Here is a 19229-nt window from a genome sequence, read left to right as displayed (position 1 = left end):
GCATAGCCTGTCGTTTCAATAGATAGGCTTCATCAGGTTAATAGAATTTTGATTGATTGATTGATTGATTGATTGATGGACCCAAAGAAAATTTCCTCCTCTAACAAAGTTATTCTTAGTAAACGACCGGAGAAAAAAAGTTCAACGTAATTAGACAATCCACTAAAACCATGGCGAGTTGGGGGGAGGAGAGGGGGTGAACGCTTAAACCCAGAAGCTCCTCATCGCACATTCTATAGCCCTCTTTCTCTTCATCATAGCCATCATAGAAGAGCCAACTTCTCTGCTGAAAATGGACGAACTCCCGAAAGTCGGGCCTCATGGCACTCGGATTCCTCCCGTCGATAGTAGCAAAGACGCCTAGTGTTTGTTGGCCGCTTGCTTTATCTTGGACGGGTTGATTTGGGGTAAGTCTATTTTTTATTGAGGAGTTGCGAATGTAGCTAACAACAATCAGGATTCAGCTTCGCTTTCGGCATCTTTCAGGATTACTATAGCACTCATCCGCCCTTCGCAGGATCCAGTAATATTGCCGTCATCGGAACCTGTGCGCTGACTGCTACTTATATTGTTTTACCGCCGGCATTTGGTGTCTTGCTCAAATATCTTCGCCTTCGTCGATGGGCGTGTCTCGTTGGTTCTTGATAATGTGCCTGGCGCTGGCTATGAGCTCGTTCTCAACGACTACCACGCACTTGATGCTCTCACAGGGCATCTTGTACGGCGTCGGGTCTAGCATCGCATACACACCGTTGGTCATCTTCATGAACGAGTGGTTCGAGCGCAAGAGGGGTCTCGCATTTGGCATCATGTGAGTAAGTCTACTTGAAACTCCACCACGCCCCCCACAAACGAACATAACCCTCCCTAATATACTCACAGGCAAACAGGTAGAAACCGGTCTCTCGGGCATCATCCTCCCCATAGTCTTTGAACTGCTACTAAACGCCCACGGATACCAAACCACGTTACGGATCTTCGCCATAACGGTCTTCATCATAGCCATCCCCCTGTTATGATTGTTCATCAAAATCCGAAAACCAATCTCATCTAGCCACCGCCCCCGTCCATTAAATTGCAGCTTCCTGAAAGAACGCTCTTTTGACATCTATCAGCTCGGCAACACACTCGAATCCTTCGGTTTCTTCCTCCCTACTATCTATCTACCCTCGTACGCGCGCACCCTAGGGGCCTCGAATCGAAACGCCTCTATAACCGCCATCCTCTTCAACATTGGCACGATCATCGGTTCTACCATAATGGGTACATTCGTCGACCGGTACCACGCTACAACATGTATCATGACATCCACAATCGGAGGCACAATCGCGGTGTTCGTGCTCTGGGGCGTATCAATGAGTTTAGCCCCCGTTGTATGTCTTCTGTATGGCATATGGCTTGTTTGCCGGATCGTTCGCCTCGACATGGCGGGCTATTTCCATGGCCGTGACAAAACAGAATCCGTATGCGGATGACGGTATGGTCTTTGCCTTCCTTTGTGTGGATAGGGGTATTGGTAATGTGATTAGCCGGCCATGGAGTGACGCGTTGATGAAGACGGATTGGAGAGGCGTGGGGGATGCGTATGCTGGGTCGTAGGGTTCGCTGGTGGTCTTTATGAGCGTTTCAGCCTTGTTGGGAGGTGTTGATGTGATTGGGAGGTAGTTGAGATGGGTTTAATTTAGTGTTAGCTAGGTGTGAAAATGTGAGTGATTGCTTTTCTTGCTGATATTAGAATGAGATAAATAATACTATTGACATGACCGTTATGAATAAGATATGGCTTTAGGTTTATATAATAGAACGGTAATAATCGGGATATATTGCTAATTGTTTTCGGCGACTGAATAAATTGCACAGACTACATATCAATCTTTTATTTACAAGTATATAGAAACTATGCTACACTCGGTTAATGTACACAGGAAACCCCATAATTGCTACGTACCCAAGTTGAATACTCAAAAGTTTCATCCAGTTCATAGTGTGCAATGCCATTCAAATCCGGGCCTGCAGTTGGGCGTTCCTATTCCTCCTTTCCCGAGTCTGCATAGCGGACAGCAATTCACTTACCACACCAACAAAGAAGCCATTCTCGAGAGAGCTCGAGAGGGGAGGAGTCCACTTGGTCCAGCCATAAGAGTTCGCACGAGAGAATATGCTTTCTTTTGGAGAGCGTGGGCCCAATGGGACCAACGAAAGGACCGCAGTAGGACCGAGGGTGAGGATGTAATTCAACCACGCTCCTAATATTCGAAGTTAGCGACTTGATTCCGTAAACAAAGCTTTGAAGGAAGGAAGTGTAAGCATACTCAAAGCCTGTTTCTCCAACCTCCTGTCCCCAACCGGAACATCAAGTCCGTCAAAAACCCCGAATCGTCTCGCCAGGACTGTCTCGTCCCTTAAGAAGTCCAACAAAGACGCCATCGCAGTCCAAATCTCAATCATATCACGCAACTGTGTCTCGGACAGCAGACCTCGATTCCCTGCCGCGAAGCCCCTTGGGGGAGAAAAGAAAACCGTATTGAAGTCCTTGGGGTCGGGACTCGTCGCACACACCGCTGGAAGATCATGCTCGTCTCCTTCGACAAAGCAATCCCCTCTCAGCCACCGTACCTGCCCCATAATGTCGTTTTCCCTGTTCTTGTGGTTGCCAAATAGATGACAAAACGTCCAAACACGCCAAATAGCCTCGTCAATTTCGATGGCACGAGTGGAGCAGCCATCGCGCATCGCGGCCAAGGTGTCTTCGCGGAGAATAAGGTGTGCGTGGTCATAGAGCAGGAACTTGATCTGTGCGTGGTTGATCAGGTCCATCGTGCAATGGCGGATGTACAGTGTTGCGGCGAGGCTCTGGCCGCCGGTGTAGGGTGCTTTGTCCCAGCGGATTTCGCTCATCTCACGGAGTTCCCAAGCGGCGGGGGACATTTTCCACAGGGTAGACTTGATGAGTGGGAGCTCATGCGACTTAAGTGCTGTGTATGCGGCACGGTTGACGAGAGCAAAGGAGAATAGGTCCACTAGGTTGTCGACTTCTTGGAGAATACAAAACATGACAGACACGTGCGCAGAGGTCGAGGATTTGGCAGGCGCCGGTGTCCCCTTTCGAGGACGAGGTAGGGGTTTACTGTCAAGTTCATGTGTGCTGCGCCTTTGCCGGGAGTGGATGGGCAGAGACGGAGCGGATGCGATGGGAGATACCGTCGTGGATTGGAGGAACGGGGTCTCGTTCCTTTTACCACGGGACCGAGGCATGTCGCGGAGGCCTTCGAGTAGCTGCTGCTGTGTTCGTTGAAGCAGCTGCGTCAGAGCTCGCTCATCTTCTGCGTTGGACTGGTTGCTCAGACAGAGGGAGATGCGATCGTCCATAAGGGCCGAGAGAACGCGTTTCATGCGTGTGACCGAGTCGCGATGAGGACGGGGTTTCCGTGCAGTAGGCTCCGTTGGACAAGGCTGAGCTGGTTGGGCACGTGGTGCTTCAGGTGGAGTGAACGGCTTTTCCGCGTCTTTTTTCGGTGCTGTGGCAGGTTCCGCACTCTCTGAAATTGAGTTGAATTGCTTCTTCAGAGTAGGGGCACTCCGTGATCGAAGCCTTTCGCGTGACCATGAAGGCCGAAGCCATTGGACAGCTCGGCCAAGAAGGCTGGATTGCTTGCGGTCGACGTAGTATGGTCGGGTCTTTTCTGCGACTATGGACACCTCGACCTTCTTTGCCTCCTCCGACACAGGGCTTTCTGTGTGCAGCAGCGGCTGCAGCTCGGCATTCTCGTCAACACTCTCTGGGATCGCGATCTGGGACCGGACTCGCGCGCCATGACTGATTTTCCGTACTCGGCCCTCCCGCAGTGCCCCTTCAACTGGAGCAAGTGGACGCAAATCCACCCATCTCTGCTCCTCTTTGGCTCGCTCCAAGGCACGATCAATGGTGTTGAAGTGTTTTTGTTGTGGCTCCGCGGGGAGAGCGTAGTGTTTAACCCGCCGCTGGTAAGACGCATACGGGGTCTCCTGTCCCTTTGGACGGAGCAGCTGAGCTCCATTGCCCATTGACCTGGAATGACTATGCCTAGTTTCCAAAGGAAGCGGTGGCAAAGGTCGATCTTTCAATTCATCCAAACTCGGAGCTTTGCTTTTGTGCCGACGAGACGGGTTGGAGATATGTTGTTGACGAGGTGATTGTACCAATGTCTCTTTGCTCACTCGCGGAAGGTGAGCCGCCGATGGTCGCTCCTTCAGAGGGCTCACTGCATTACAGTGGATCCCGAGTCCAGAAAGAACAGGACTGGGTTCATCCGAACTTGGGTCCGTTGAGCTGTGGATGCTGAATTCGGAGCTTGGAGAGCTATGAAACCCTATGCTGACCAGCGTTTTGCCGCTGAGATCGTTGTCCTCGGGTTGTTTGACAAGATGCTGACCTTGGTTATTTGTTTGACGTGGAATGAAGAGAGGAGAAGGGGAGGGGGGACCTCGAGAGGAAGTCGAAGGGAAGTGGGGACGTGACATCTTATTGCAGTTTGTTAATTTGATGATGGGAGAGGTGAAGTGGACTGTATTTTCCTATTGTTCATGACATGGCTGAACGCCATATATATACCCATTTGGGCTCTCTTGGCTGTTGTTTCAGATATCACCCTCCTGGGCAGAAATTTTGCTTTGTCTTTAGAATCCCAAGTATTCATTGATAGGCAAGGCGAACTGGTACCGTGAAAGACACCTTGCCAACAGCTTTCTAGCTGAGTCTGTGTCCTGATTTGCCTCACAGCCTCAAATTAATATCAAAGTGTTAGCTCATGATTTGGGTGCATTAGTTGGCAGACCATCGAGAGGTGATTTCTAGGCATTGTGCTGCGCCAACACAATAAGTGCTAGACAAAGTAAAATCTAGCTTGAGAACAAGGTGGTCGGGGTTGTGCTCAATCTCAAACAGCCTTCATCCAGGGTGATCCCGATCCCAACAATGCGATAATTCCTGTATCCTGAGTCTCTGTAGATCATGCTATTGGTAGAAAGGAGGCATCTATTCTTGAGAACTTAATTCAGTCACTATGGAAGCAGGAATCGAACCTGTGTCAAACTGAGACAACGGGCCGCATGGTTCCTGCAGGTGCAGACGAAATGCTGATTGCACTCCAATGTACTGCCTCAACTGTGAACACATTAATTTTCAGCTCCTAGAATTATTTTGGCCGAAAACCGGAAATCCTGGTTTCATTCATGGCTGTGCGGGGAGAAAAATGGGCATTCTAAGAATAGGTGAGAATGCACGTCATAAACCGGTGGCCTGTGATCTGGTGCAGCAGCCGAACGTGATTAGGTGGTGACCCAAAATTGATCAAGGCTTATGTATGTGCTGAGGCAGTCACCGTGCATTAGCGGCATACCGGGATGGCCCTATAGCGGTGACAACCAGTCAGCTCGCGGGATGAATGGAATAGCCTCTTGGCGTGGGCGAAGTCCTGCATATTCAGCGGATAGGGAGGCTAATGCTGCAGGGCATTATTAAGATCAAAATATGCGCACTCTGTTCCTCCTACTGATGCTAAGTCAGGTTTGCACTGCTGCGGTTATTCAACCTTAGCTGGATCCCGCCAACGTAGTCTACCGACCACCTGAGAATATGATCATGACCAAGTCCAGCGATAAGCTGTCTCAGTCAGAAGCCAGACTCGGGATGCCAGGGTTGCAGTGGTGAATTATCTTCAGCTATACGGCTGATCTACCTGGCCGATTAAATGGCGTTGGGCTTTTCGTGTCCGTGATTGGGGCTTCACGTCGATGGTGGCAAATACACAGCAACTGTTTCAGCCATCATTTAGGCCGTGAGACCCTGCTGATTGTGCCGGTTTTCCCTGAGTCTTCGGATAGCGCAGAGAGTCCATCATGGCAGGGAATGAGCGATGTTCACTCCTTTTTGGCAACCGGTATCCGGCTCACCGAGTCATCAAATGCAGGACAGACCCAGTAGCTTGGTCACCAATTATCTGGCACGCTGCATGAACTGTTGGTATGCAGAACTCCTTTTTTTTCATCTTATGCGCACAATATGTCTCACAACCGTTGAGGAGATCATGTTTCACTTGTATCCCGGCCAATGGGTTGCACGCGGGGGCCATATCGTTGGATGGACCTGCATATGGCTGGATGACTTGCATGCTGCGGTGCTGCTGTCTCGTGAAACAATATCGAGCGTATTACTTGGTCGCACCCGACTGCCTCACCTCTCTCCTTCTTTGGATGCGTGAACATTGCGTGGCCCCTGAGTTGTCACATATCATCTGGCCTAACCGGTGTTGGCTTAGCGCGCTGACTGATACACCACGGTCACGTGCTGAATCGCTAAGGCCTCGGGGCGACCACCGACCGTTGAATCCCCGTCTTCTCATTCATTCATTACATCCGTTAGACATTTCTTTCAAACAGCAGTTGTTGATCTAAGGTCGATCGAAACCGGTCAAAATATCATCGGCGGTGCGATAAATCGGCGGATGAGTCCGTCATGGCGCCGCGGACCAGGAACTTAGATACCGAGCCTCAGGCACCAAGGCAGCAACTCAGCGGTCCTTCTCCCATCCGCCAGCTTCGAGAGGCTTTTGGGGACCCCAAGCCCCCGGATATAACTCGGAAAATAACGGCTTGTGTAGCTTGTCGGAAACAGAAGGTGTGCTCTGCTCGAAATGCGAATGTCAGATTTTTTATAGTGCTTATCGAAAGCTAGATCAAATGTCATATGAACGATTCAGAGCCACCATGTGCAAGATGCAAGAAGAAGGGACTACCTTGTACTATAAATCGCAGTCTGCAAATGTTGTTGGAAAGTGATGTATCGTAAGTTCTGTAATGCTTAATTGTATGTTCTCTTTTGATTAATTGCTCCCTTAGGTGGAAAGAAACTATGGAACGGAAGGTTCAGAAATTGGAAGAAACAATGGCGACCATGGCTAATAGTAGATCTGGACCCGATTGTCTTCAACGAGGCGAAGAGAATACGGATAACAGATATACAAGAAAAACAACTTTCTCCGAATCAAACCATCGCGATGGGCAGCAACCCTCCAACGCCGAAGATAACCGCTGGAGAATCGTGGTCGATTTGGATTCCAGTCCGGGTGCTCTTCCCGGACAATACCTTCACCAAATAGGAGATACGCAAGGCAAGCCCACTGAAGATATCATCTCTCGTGGTGTCATAAGTGCTGCGAATGCTTTGAAATACTTTATAGAGTATCAAAGCCGCCTCGACCATTTCGTCTATCGTATCCTAGGGAACCATAGCACTTCGACAATGGAAATTGTGCGCGAATCCTCGCCTGTCCTTATGACAGCCGTCTGCGCAGTGGGCGCTTTGCATGTTGCATCTCCGGACTTTGAACCGCTATACAAGGAATTCGTCGCTGCCAGTGCGGGAATGAGTTGCACCAGAAAGAACACCATAGACGAAGTGCGAGCGCTTTGCATCGGTGCTTTCTGGCTCAGCGACTTATCTTGGTCATTGGCCGGGCTTGCCGTACGGATTGCTACTGAAATGCAACTTCACAGGAGTTTTCCAAAATCTATTAAGGGTGACCGGGCTCACTATTTTCGGGCTCGGCTATATTACTCGGTTTACGCGTGTGACCATCACTTTTCCATTCCTTACGGCCGACCGCCAATGACGCGCGAATGTGAGGCCGTGCGGAATGCGCGCAGCTTTCTGGAATGTAAAGATGCCACCGAGGATGACGCGCGACTGGTCAGTCAGGTCCTTCGATGGAGTGCCTGTTCCAACATTTATGACACCTTCGGGGCCGACGTCGACCGTCCTCTTGTCGAAAATGACATTCCCCATGTACGTTGTCTGGGAATCACTTTGGATACTCTCCGTGCAGAATGGATGGATAGGTTCACTCGTAATGCCCACGTTGGTAACTATCCGCGGAAAGGAGTCGAGATACAATACCATTTCGCAAAGCTTTATCTCGGGTCGCATGCTCTTCGGGGAGTGAGATCCGACCAATCGAGGTTCAACTCCGAGGGGATATCTTTAGAATTAGAGGAGATTGCTAATTCCGCCGTCCTCTCCGCCATATCAATCCTACGCGCCGTGGTTTTAGATAATGAGATAGAGTCTTTCCTCAACGGATTACCGACCTACTTTCACATCATGTTAGCGTTTGCGGTGGTATTTCTACTCAAGGTCTCGACTAGCTTCTCCGGTTTCGTTCAGCTTGATACACAGGAAACACACCGTCTGATGATCTCGCTGTTGACTATCCTGAAACGAGTGTCGGCAACCATGCATCCACAACACCTGCTGGTCAGCATTACGAAAGGCATTGAGGAGGTTCTCAATCACAGAACAGTTGTATTTAATGAGTTACGGGATAGTACGACCGTTTTAAATGTGCCAGAGTCCTGGGACCCGTTATCAACCACTGATGCCCCCTCGAGAGATCTCAACCTGGTCTCTGATGGGATATTCGATCAATATTTTCTCAACGAATATGATTTTCTGCTGGACCCGGACCATACCTTCTGAGGCCAGTCCCACGGAAATATGATTTAACTAGTTTGATTACCTCTCATGTAAACTATTAGCTCTGGGTCATTTTTTTTCTTTCTTTTACTAGACGGTTTTTGTCTTTCATATAGAGGCCCGAGGCGCAAGATAGCGCGAAATCCGGCGTGTATCTATGAGACGGTCGTATTGCCACGTCTTCCTCATCGCAGGGGAGCTGTGAGCATTATTCGTTACATGTCTCGCGATATTATTAGTTTTTAATCCCCGATATTCGGGGGAGATGGCTCAGGTCGGTTTCCCCAAGGGCACCGGGACGAAGACCGGGACGAATCTCGGCATCTCGGTGCCCGCTCCGGTACTCCAATATTGTTTATAACCCCCCAGAACTAACTTCTGAACGCAGTAGTTGGGTCGGTTAAGGTAATCTTACGAATCTGCGCTATTAAAATTCCAACAAAAAGGTTTCATTAATTCGCTTCAGGCTCGATCTACGTACGACTGCGCTGGCTCCCTACTGAATTCCTTGCGGCGCATCTGCGTTCCAGCTGTCCCAGCAACTGAAAGCGTCAGCTGGAAGAGAAACTAGGGAAATGTTTTGATATCAATAAGCCAAGAACTAATGTTTCAATCACAACCGAAGGACCTGTCCAAACGAGCGCACGATGTCAAACGATATGTCCGAACTCGAGAAATCAGTCTCCGACTCGACAAATGCACAAGGCACGAAATATAACACAAATAAAGAGCCTCCTTACTCAGTATTTGATCGGCGGGAGATGATAATTATTGTTATAATAGCTGCTTTTACGACGGTGCTTCCACCACTGACAGCGAGCATCTACTACCCCGTGATCACCGTGCTTGCAAGAGAGTTGTCTGTTTCAGTCAATGACATCAATCTGACAATCACAGTCTACTTAGTAAGTCGAAACCTTAGACTTTCTACGAGAGTCGATAGTAAACTGATCGTTTCAACCCCATAGATAGTTCAAGGCATAGCTCCGTCCTTCACAGGGAATTTGTCCGACGAGACTGGTCGCAGGCCCGCGCTTATCATTTGCTTTGTCCTCTACATTGCTGGCAGCATCGGTGCAGCTGTGAAGGGAAGGTATGCAGTTTTGATGTCAATGCGATGTATTCAGGCTGCCGGAATCAGTGGAACAATTCCCCTATCCCAAGCCATAGTTTCGGATATTGTGACGTCGGCGGAAAGGGGGAGTTATACCTCATATGTTCAACTGGGGTGGATGGTTGGCCCGACATTTGCACCAGTAAGCTTTGCCGTATCTCCATCGTCAGTATTTTATATCGTTGTTCTGAACTGGAGGGTACGTCAACAGATAATTGGTGGATTGTTAAGTCAATACCTGGGATGGAGACCCATCTTCTGGTTCCTCACCATCTTCGCATCAGTCGTCTTCGTTATCCTCCTCATCTTCCTCCCCGAGACAAGTCGCAAAATCGTCGGAAATGGTTCCATAGCCGCCCCGAAATGGAACACGTGCATAATCTCCTATCTTCATACTTGGTTGCGAAGCAACGGGGACCATGTCAACACGATCCAGTCTCAGTCTCCCAACGGCTCCCACAAATTCCACATATCTGAAATCAACCCCTTGCGATCACTAAGTCTGTTCTTCACCGATAAGGAGACGTCTATTCTTCTTTTATACAGCGGCTCCATCTACGCAAGCACTTACATGGTTTTATCCAGCATGCCCGACCAACTGCAAATGAAGTACAACCTCACCACACTGCAAGGCAGTCTGTGCTATTTCTCCACCGGTTTCGGCACGATGTCATCCGTTGTGGTCATTGGCCGTCTACTCGACTGGAACTTCCGTCGTCACGCTCGTATGCTCGGAATCGAAATCTCCAAGGACAAACAGCAAGATCTCACAGGCTTCCCTATCGAGCGCGCTCGTCTCCAACTCGGCATCCCATTCATCATCTTCTCCGGTATCATGCTACTCGTATATGCCTGGACCCTGCAAATCCAAACACATCTCGCGGTGCCCTTGATATTTCTATTCTTTCAATCATTTGGTAGCTCATGCGCATATTCCTGCTTCAATAATCTGATCATGGATTTGAATCAGCAAAGACCGGGCACCGCCTCTGCGGCGCTGAACCTGTCTCGATGCTGGATGGGGGCCGGGGGTGTGGCGCTTACCGGTCCTTTGAACCGCATCGCTGGAATCGGGTGGATGGGCGTTGTAATAGCCGGGGTTTGGCTTGCTTTTAGCCCGTTCATTGGCCTGGTTATTAGATCTGGTCTGAGATGGAGGGAGGGGAGGTTGAGGGAGGTGTCAGGGGAGTGAGTGAGTGAGGCTTGACGAGAATAGAAATTGGGATCGCTGGTCAATTTCAACGCTTTTTCATGTCAGACCTCGAGAATTCTGTTTCAGAGTATGGCTGAAGGATTGTTAGCTCGGTTTGTTAGTGCATGCGAGTATTGCATTCATTGTTTCTCTTCATTGGTTACCTTTCTTTCCATTTTGGGTATTAGCTGTGCCACGGGGTCAGGAAATCGCCAAAGGAAATTTCACACCTACATTAGTTCCTGTATCAAAATGTTGACATATTGAAGTGCCTTTCTTGCAAAACGGCCCAAAATTAAATTGCACATGACCCCCAAAACCCTGACTCGGGCCGTCGCGAACGGGCCGATTACCATCAACATTTTTGAATAAACGACTACTGGGAAACCACGCAAAAAATGATTTATCTCGGAGTATCGGACGTAGTACAGAAATTTCCTGATTCGTCCCAGAATAAAGGATGAAATGGAGGATGAGACACCCCCACCAAATGGTATGTTATGGGCCATGGCAATAGGAATATTTTCAAGTAAGCCCAATATCGTCAATATAGGTCGAAACAGCAACCAGGAAAAAAGAGCGAAATTTATCCTGTCCACGGAAAATCTTGATTAAAAGCCCCTGGGGCCTAGTAATGCCGGCATGGTATGGTATAGATACGTACTTCGGGGGGCGAAGATACCACGGTCAAGCTTAACCCCTAGGATTTAAAGAGTAATAAGCATTTTAGTGCAGAAGAACCAACAGGAGGTATGAAAATGATAGGTTAACGAATTGGACCCCATTGTATGTAACACTGACCCACTTCGGTTGACATCACCTTCTGAGTGGACCCTGCGCTTCTAGAATAGTCTCTTGAATATTCCTTGTTATCCGACTCCGGAAGACCTCGAGTCTTTTACACGTGTCTTCGTCAAGGCCCAGCTTATTTCAGATGGCAATTTTTTTCACATTTGGAGGTATTCGAGACAATGTTCAACAACGCTCTTGTCCAGAACTGTTCTACAAACATTAGATTATGAACATTGGGCTTTACAAGACCAGATTCAAAAGGAGAAATCGCTCAAGTATCTTCCTCTTGCGGTTAAATGGAAGAATAATCCTGCGAAAAGGGATTGATCATCCATAATTGGCTATAACTTTCCGAGGCTCAAACTAGTAGGGGGCTAAGCACGCCAAGTATGGGGGCTAAATTAGCAGGATCGGCAAGAATCCTAATTCATGCGGACTAGATCTGAGATTAGTTTAGAGTAGCCAGGGCGCGGTTTCTGCGCTGCTTGGGGTCCAAATAGGGGTGTGAGTATTTCGCTCATGACGTGTGATGGCCGTCAACGGGCTATCATCACAATCCGACTCGAGAAAAACAAGGGGAGAAAAGAAAAAGAAGAAGGTCCGGAATTACACCTTACGCCTACAGTGATGTGGTGCAGTGGGTGGTTTATTGGGCGCTTAGGTTATAGCAGGTGTTCCTAATTCTATTGAAACCGGAGATAGATCGCAAAATGTCCGCAGCTGTCAGGGGCTACGCATCATCAATATTAAGTGGAGATATCAATCTGCCCAAGGAAAACCAGATAGCATCAGGCTGAGTGCTTTGGACTATGAACACCCGAATATCGTGGCGGGTGGATACTGTAGATTGGGACGGAAATGGGTCCAATGCGTCGGCCAGGCCGACAACAGTCACAACCCCCACGATTAATCCACCCTGAGAGCCCTGTACAAAGGAGGCTTGCCTCTCATGACCATTTCCCTTCTCAACACTCACAGCAGGAAAACAATTCATTCTTTCAGTCACTTTTTGATCCATTCGCTCATTCTTTTTTCATCCAACTGAATTACTTTCTTTGAATACAACATATCAAGATGCATTTCTTGTCCGCTCTTTCCATTTTCACCTTCTCTACGGTTGTCGTCGCAGACGGTGGTTACTCCGGTAGCTGCAAGGACCCTATGACTATGTTCTCCGGGGAACCCATTCTTGACATCGAATGTGCCGGCAAGGATGATGACGGAAATTCTTTCTACGAACGAACCACCCTTGATTTGAGCGATTGCTACGCTGTCATTGATGATGGTTCTATTGTCCCCCGCAAGAAGTATGCCTCCTGCTACATGCTATTCCTGATCTGTAACTAACCATATTGAAAAAAAAATAGCGGTGGCATGTCAGGCCGATGCGAGATGTGCTCCGCTAGCTGGGATGGCACATTGTCCTGTTTCTGTCAGGACGGCTCGGGAGAACGACACCTGGTGGATGTGGACTTGAGTAAGTTTATTTCTTGGTTTTTCATTTTTGAGGGAGAGAGAGGGTCGTCTAATTCTGTATAGACGGCGCCATTCGCAATGTCAATGGACATCTGCACTGTGATGTTGAGGATGGAGGCGTGGACTCCGAGTGTGTCGGTGGATGGTCCGGAGATATCCAATGCGATGATCTCTAAGTTATTCGCATGGGTATATCCACTATCTGGTGGTTCCATGGCTTCGTCTCCGTTTCCAGCTCTTTTTAAATCTCTGGCTGCGTTGAGATGCATCATGCAATCCTAAGGTTAATTGCCTTCCATCGAAACTAAATATTCTTGGCGCAAGGACTGGATACCCTAGAGTGTCTCGTGTTTTTAATTCATGGCTCAGGCAGTAAAAGACTATTTGGGTGTTCGGGGTCAGAAATTCATTTATGTACTTGTTTTAAAGGAAAGAGGAACCAGGTATCTTCAATATCATTTCACTACGTACCCCTCGGTCGACTTTCCCTTCCTTAAGAATACACCCGCACCATGTCGCGCATTAGGGTAAGTGCAACAAAAGAAAAGCACATTTCTTCCCAGTATTATTCAAATCCTGGACCGCAGAGCCTGAAGCAAGTTGGCGTAAGAAGATTCAACATCGCCGCTTGTGTCAATCTAGAGGTCGTTAGTAAACGCCACCAAGAGACTGGATCGGGTCGACAGCCTTACCGTCAGCAGCAATCCCTTCTCCTTATAACGTTGAATGATCTTTTCATTCTCCTCGGCATAGTGCTTGTATCGCGCATCAAAGCTCTCCACGTCACCGACTCTACCCGGGATGTTTCTGGTAAGGACCCGCTGCTTGGCGAGATCTTCGGGACAATCAAAGAACAGAACAAGATCAGGCAAGCCAACCTGAACTCACGTTAGATACACAGACGGTCATGGGGTATTGATTGAATTTTTAAACTTACCGCGCTCTCTATATGCGCTGTCTGATCAAGGGAACGGGGAACACCATCGATCAAAAGTCGCCTTTTACCCGCCCTACCGAGCTCTTCGATGGCGTGCTTGAGGATGAGGACAAGGTCATCGATCTCTAGCAAGACACTGTTCTGAATGGCTCTGACCAGATCAGGTCTGAGAGACCCGGATGCCGCTTGCTCTCTCAGGAGATCGCCGATAGAAAGGTGATGGAAGCCATACTGGGTCGCGAGCTTGGAGCAGAGTGATCCCTTGCCTGCGCCGGGGGCCCCTGTAACCTTCCTGTTAGAGACTTGGGGGCATAGTGGGAATAGAAGATAGGACTAACCAATGATTAAAATGCGAGAGAAATGCTGAAAGGGCACCCTGTTTCGTGATGAACGCAGGAAGTAGTTTTGGCGCTCGGGGACTTTTGAAGGCATCTTGGCTGATTGTGTATGCCCGGACAGAAGCTCTGGGGGGAGAGAGAAATGGAAAAGTTCTACGTAGAGAAAGAGGACAAAGAATACGCAGCGACGCATGAATGAGGCAAACAACCGCAGATCAGCGTGTAACGCGTGCAGTGAATCCCCTTGTCACCGTAGTAGACCCGCATGTGGCTCGGCACTACACCCTCACAAAGAGCTGCAGTTCCTTCTCGGCTTTCCTCACCTCAAAAAACCTCTCAAACCCTACCAAAAGTCATCCGGTATATCCGGTCAACTCGCCGAGATGATGATTCTCGAAGTGGAGCGCAAGTTCACCTGCCTCAGGGTCAGCAACCTGCTTCATTACGAGGCAATCCCGCCGTTCCAAAACATCGAATCCCGCGGCAGAAAGACCTTCCACGACGTCTACTACGATGATTCCAGCTTCCTCTCATCCAAGGGAGTCTGGGTGCGTCAGCGCAACGGCGACTGGCAAGCCAAGATCAGACGTGGCGGCGACTACAACAACTCCAAGTTCCTAGAACTCTCAGGACATGACCAGATCTTTCGCTACTTGTCCCAGCTTCCTGGATACCCCAGAAACGTCCAAGGAGAAGCATTCGGATTGAGCCAGATGGCCGCCTTTTCAACTCTACGCAAGCGCTGGGTTGCCGACAAAGAATTCAACATCGTCCAGGACGTCACCGACTTCGGTCACACTGTGGGTGAAGTGGAGTTGGAATATCCGATCAGATATTGCGGCGATGACTTGGAGCTCTACAAGAGTTTCAAGATGGCTGAGATGGATGAAAGAATTACTAGGTTCATGGAGAGATACACATGGGCTTTCTGTCCCGGTGAGCCTAAGGGAAAGCTGACAGCTTACTTCGAAAGATTCGGCGGAAGATAGAGTGTATAGAGAGGGATGTTCGACGTATCTGCTTGCATGATCATTCTATCCGCAGAATTGTCCCATTCAAACTACTCCTGTGTCGAACAAAAAGCCCGATGGTGGGCAGACATGTCAAGCATCCCCAAGTACATAAATGACAAGAGTGTCGGTGTTCAGAAAATCCAGATGGTGTCCAGACCTCCCAAGAATCGCCAAGTACATACATGACAAGACTGTTCAGTAATTTCAAATTCCAGATCTGATGAGCCCTTCCACAAACTGAACACGATCTCCCATGTCCTCCATGTTCGCCGGGATAGTCACAAAGTTTATACCTTGCTCCCGAAGCATAACTCTGAATGCGAGGGTGAGGATGTACCATTCGTCTTTGTGGAGAGCAACTCTGACCGGGTCGCTGGAAAGCCAGGTCGCGTTGCAGGGCTCGCAAAGAATTACCAGACCTTGTCTCATTCTGTCGCGAAGGACTCTCCATGCAGGCGTCTCGAGCAGTCTGCTGGATTCGTCGCCGCCGAGGAAGACATGAGCGTAGACGATAGGGTCGATGCCGGATCTGTCAGAGATCATCCAATGATTGTTGAAGATGGACTCCATACCCCACTGGTTCAAGAGGGTGCGCAGTTGCAACATGTAGCCTTTCACCGGGTCGCGGATATCGTTCGCGTTATAGTCGTACATATACATGACCATTCTGACAACCTCCGCGAGGTAGTTAGGGCGATCGACGGTGGGACCGAAGATTTGTCTGACGAGGCCGAGGGTCAAATGCACCTTCAGCGCCTCAATGAGAGTAGTTTTTCCAGTAGAGTGGGCTCCGACGATGTAGATGTTCTTTGGGATCAGTGGCGCCGCCATGATGATTGTTCGTTGAGTATTTGATGGATTTTGGTCTTGGTTTAGAGGGAGGCCAGCGTAGTAGCTGCTGGATAATATGGAGAGATCTCTGGTGGATGGAAAGAGGTTAGGAAGAGATGACTTCACTGGGAGGTCCACTGGGGATTATGGCTGAGTAGGCAGCGAGATATTTCGTTGGGGTTAGTGCTTGACCACGATGCGATTGTTACTGGCCGTGATGCGATGGTTTCTGGCGACGATGCGATTGCTCCTGGCGTAACGTTGCGTTTGCTGACGGATTATTATTTATAGCCGCTTTTCCCAGTCTCATTTATTATCCTTCTATCATCCCACATCCCCCTCTCCTCCTTTGCCATCATTAGCCATTTGCAAAATGCTTTCCAACACCATGGCCATCGGTTCATACTCTGTGAACGCCAACTTGGTCTTCATCACCACCATTCTTATTATCTATCTTTCCCAGAAACTTTTCAAATATTTCTTCTCCCCTAAAAGCAAGATCCCCGTCTCTGTCAACTTCCATTTCAGCAGGCTGTGCAACAAATCCTGTGGTTTTTGTTTCCATACCGCCAAGACTTCACACATTGAAGCTCCAGCGAATGCAAGAAGCGGTCTGTTCGCCCTCAAAGCCGCCGGAATGAAGAAAATCAATTTTGCTGGTGGTGAACCCTTTTTGCACCTCAAGTTTCTTGGCGAGATGATAGACTACTGCAAAGAATTTCTTCATCTTGAATCTGTTTCTATCGTTACAAATGGAAGTCTGGTCACCGAAGCCTTCTTAGCCAAGCACGGAAAAAATATCGACATCCTCGCGGTCTCGTGCGATTCTTTCACCGAAGCCACAAACATCAAGATTGGTCGTGGATCGGGCAATCAGGTGGACAAGCTCTTTGAGATTCGAGACCTTTGCAAGAAATATGGAATCAAGTTCAAGCTCAACACCGTCGTCTGCAAGCTGAACTTCGAGGAAGACATGAACGAGTTCATCGATAAATTGCAGCCCTTTCGGTGGAAATGTTTTCAGGTTCTAATTGTTGAGGGAGAGAACAACTCCTCAGAGACCCTCCGAGATGCCCGAAAATTCACCATCACCGACGAGGAGTACGAACTTTTCTGTGCCAAGCATCGCCACCAGACCTCCTTCGTTGCCGAGCCCAACAGCCTCATGGCGAAAACATACCTGATCCTTGATGAGTATATGCGTTTCCTCGATCGCTCTGGAAAAAAGCCGTCGGCATCAATCTTAAAGGTTACGGTCAAAGATGCCCTTGACAGTGTCTATTGGGATGAGTCTGGGTTTGTGTCCAGGGGAGGTATCTATGAATGGACTCGCGAGGAGCCTTCCTGTTCTGAGAAAGATCCGAATCTCGAGTGGTGATTGATTCTGGCCTTTGTATTATTCACTATTTGATACGGTTGGGGCGCTGCGCCGTCATTCATAGGGTTGGTACTTAACCGGTGGTCTGTGGCAATAAATATTGGTTACTCAACAGCTACAATATCATTTTGTTCTTTTTTCTCTCTTCCGTGACAAATACCCTTGCACATCACCCTTTATGATAAGTAATACGTATGATAAGTAATACGGGAGAGCATAGGAATTTCGTTCTTTTCCCGCTTAGGAAGGGAGTTCATCCATAAATGGAGCTCATGAGAGGTTTTTGGTTCATACAACGGCTTTTCTCAGCCGTTTTATCCTTTACACCATCGACTCGAGCTAATTCTTTTACTCTATAGCGATCAGAACCGGTTCGACTCATGAAACTGCTTTATAACACCCCGAAGCGTCGACCACTTCGGGATTTATGCGAAACAACCACCAAAGGATGAACATCCTCTACCACCATTATGGCGGAAAATTCAACATCAAACAGGTAGACAGATGGACATGATAGAGCTGATCCAGTGGCAGGTACATACATTGATTCTTATCGCATATTATTGCACTCGGCTGATTGCTTTGTGGACTTGCTAATTTTACCAAAGCCTTGGGAAAGATCTCCTGTTGCGATAGAAGCTGCCTTGTCCTCAACCCTGGAACCGTGGCTGAATCTACCTGAGGCGGTATTTTTCCTTCCGAGTTGGTTTACTGCGCAGGCTACATCGCGTGAAATGGAACCAGCAGGTCGCGAGGTCGGTATGGTCAGGCTGCTAGTTTAATGTGTCGATACTAGAAGGTTGGCCGGGTAATATTAGAAATATTCATAAATCAACTATAATTGTCAGCTGAGATGAGGAACAATCGCACTGAGGAATTTTAGAGGAACCTGTGGAAAAGACAGTAAGTAGCATTTGTTGGAATTCGAGGTATTGAAAGCAGTATTGAAGATTAAAAACTTATGAAATCAAGTATTATTATTCTGATGATCATCCAACTACATAGAAAGAGGCCTTGTTTATATGCGAAATGCAGTGATCAGAATGGAGGAATCTTTCGGTTCGATTGCAGAGGAACTCGCCAGCAGGAAGATGGAATATCCCGGATTCATGCGAATACCGGGATCTTCCACAGAATCTTCCACAGCATTCCCAGATATATAATTCGACGTTCAGCACTTGAAAAGAGTGAGTCATTATAATGCATCTGATTGGCCTAATTGTCCTACCGCCCTCGGGAAGCTCCACTTTCTGTTTCCAATAGAAGTTTTCTTCTCCTTGGGCTTTACTACGATGATATGTTCCTACGTGCCGCCTATAGGCGGCGGCGTAATCGGTCTACTACATACCTATCTACTAAGTCCTCGAGACTGTAAGCGAACCGGCTAATATTTCATGCGGCAAAGGTGTATAGATGCGCAGTCTATGTTTATATAAGCCAAGGGGAATAGGGAGGGCGAAAGCGCGGTAGGTATCAGTTGTCGTCGATCAATCAATCAATCAAAATTGTATTAACCTTATGAAGCCTATCTATTGAAACGCTAAGCTATGTAGGCGCTTCGCCGACCGAAGTAGAATTTCGAGCCCATACGCCATATAAACCCTCAAAGCAGTAGACAAAGGAAATCAAAAAGTAACACAACTAAACCG

General features: G+C 48.3%; 9 protein-coding genes across 9 annotated transcripts; 6 read left to right on the top strand and 3 right to left on the bottom strand.

The window, feature by feature from the left end:
• Positions 1-620: 620 nt before the first annotated feature.
• Positions 621-1599, top strand: KD926_005152 (putative MFS monocarboxylate transporter; the record flags this gene model as incomplete). The annotated part of the gene is made up of 3 exons (XM_053095459.1): positions 621-811; positions 1055-1373; positions 1459-1599. 3 exons carry the CDS (start codon positions 621-623, stop codon positions 1597-1599), a joined length of 651 nt encoding a protein of 216 aa, XP_052949883.1.
• A 399-nt stretch (positions 1600-1998) lies between these two features.
• On the bottom strand, positions 1999-4500 carry KD926_005151 (uncharacterized protein; the record flags this gene model as incomplete). The annotated part of the gene is made up of 2 exons (XM_053095457.1): positions 1999-2246; positions 2313-4500. 2 exons carry the CDS (start codon positions 4498-4500, stop codon positions 1999-2001), a joined length of 2436 nt encoding a protein of 811 aa, XP_052949882.1.
• A 2299-nt stretch (positions 4501-6799) lies between these two features.
• On the top strand, positions 6800-8512 carry KD926_005150 (fungal specific transcription factor domain-containing protein; the record flags this gene model as incomplete). Its single annotated transcript, XM_053095456.1, has 2 exons — positions 6800-6822; positions 6877-8512. 2 exons carry the CDS (start codon positions 6800-6802, stop codon positions 8510-8512), a joined length of 1659 nt encoding a protein of 552 aa, XP_052949881.1.
• Positions 8513-9156: 644 nt separating this feature from the next.
• Positions 9157-10815, top strand: KD926_005149 (MFS general substrate transporter; the record flags this gene model as incomplete). Its single annotated transcript, XM_053095455.1, has 3 exons — positions 9157-9414; positions 9478-9765; positions 9835-10815. The coding sequence occupies 3 exons, from the start codon at positions 9157-9159 to the stop codon at positions 10813-10815; spliced, it is 1527 nt and encodes a 508-aa protein (XP_052949880.1).
• Positions 10816-12681: 1866 nt separating this feature from the next.
• Positions 12682-13259, top strand: KD926_005148 (Cyanovirin-N; the record flags this gene model as incomplete). Its single annotated transcript, XM_053095454.1, has 3 exons — positions 12682-12914; positions 12975-13084; positions 13147-13259. The coding sequence occupies 3 exons, from the start codon at positions 12682-12684 to the stop codon at positions 13257-13259; spliced, it is 456 nt and encodes a 151-aa protein (XP_052949879.1).
• A 393-nt stretch (positions 13260-13652) lies between these two features.
• Positions 13653-14452, bottom strand: KD926_005147 (P-loop containing nucleoside triphosphate hydrolase protein; the record flags this gene model as incomplete). The annotated part of the gene is made up of 4 exons (XM_053095453.1): positions 13653-13721; positions 13776-13961; positions 14021-14301; positions 14359-14452. 4 exons carry the CDS (start codon positions 14450-14452, stop codon positions 13653-13655), a joined length of 630 nt encoding a protein of 209 aa, XP_052949878.1.
• Positions 14453-14741: 289 nt separating this feature from the next.
• Positions 14742-15347, top strand: KD926_005146 (thiamine-triphosphatase; the record flags this gene model as incomplete). The annotated part of the gene is made up of 1 exon (XM_053095452.1): positions 14742-15347. One exon carries the CDS (start codon positions 14742-14744, stop codon positions 15345-15347), a length of 606 nt encoding a protein of 201 aa, XP_052949877.1.
• A 228-nt stretch (positions 15348-15575) lies between these two features.
• Positions 15576-16202, bottom strand: KD926_005145 (ATP/GTP-binding protein; the record flags this gene model as incomplete). The annotated part of the gene is made up of 1 exon (XM_053095451.1): positions 15576-16202. One exon carries the CDS (start codon positions 16200-16202, stop codon positions 15576-15578), a length of 627 nt encoding a protein of 208 aa, XP_052949876.1.
• Positions 16203-16575: 373 nt separating this feature from the next.
• KD926_005144 (radical SAM enzyme) lies at positions 16576-17580 on the top strand (the record flags this gene model as incomplete). Its single annotated transcript, XM_053095450.1, has 1 exon — positions 16576-17580. One exon carries the CDS (start codon positions 16576-16578, stop codon positions 17578-17580), a length of 1005 nt encoding a protein of 334 aa, XP_052949875.1.
• Between the last annotated feature and the right edge of the window lie 1649 nt (positions 17581-19229).

This window comes from Aspergillus affinis (assembly GCF_023601865.1).
Source record: "Aspergillus affinis strain CMG 70 chromosome Unknown NODE_250_length_19229_cov_87_546418, whole genome shotgun sequence".
Taxonomy (NCBI): domain Eukaryota; kingdom Fungi; phylum Ascomycota; class Eurotiomycetes; order Eurotiales; family Aspergillaceae; genus Aspergillus; species Aspergillus affinis.
Note: the sequence above shows the minus strand (reverse complement) of the source record. Positions and strands in the feature narration are given on the sequence as shown.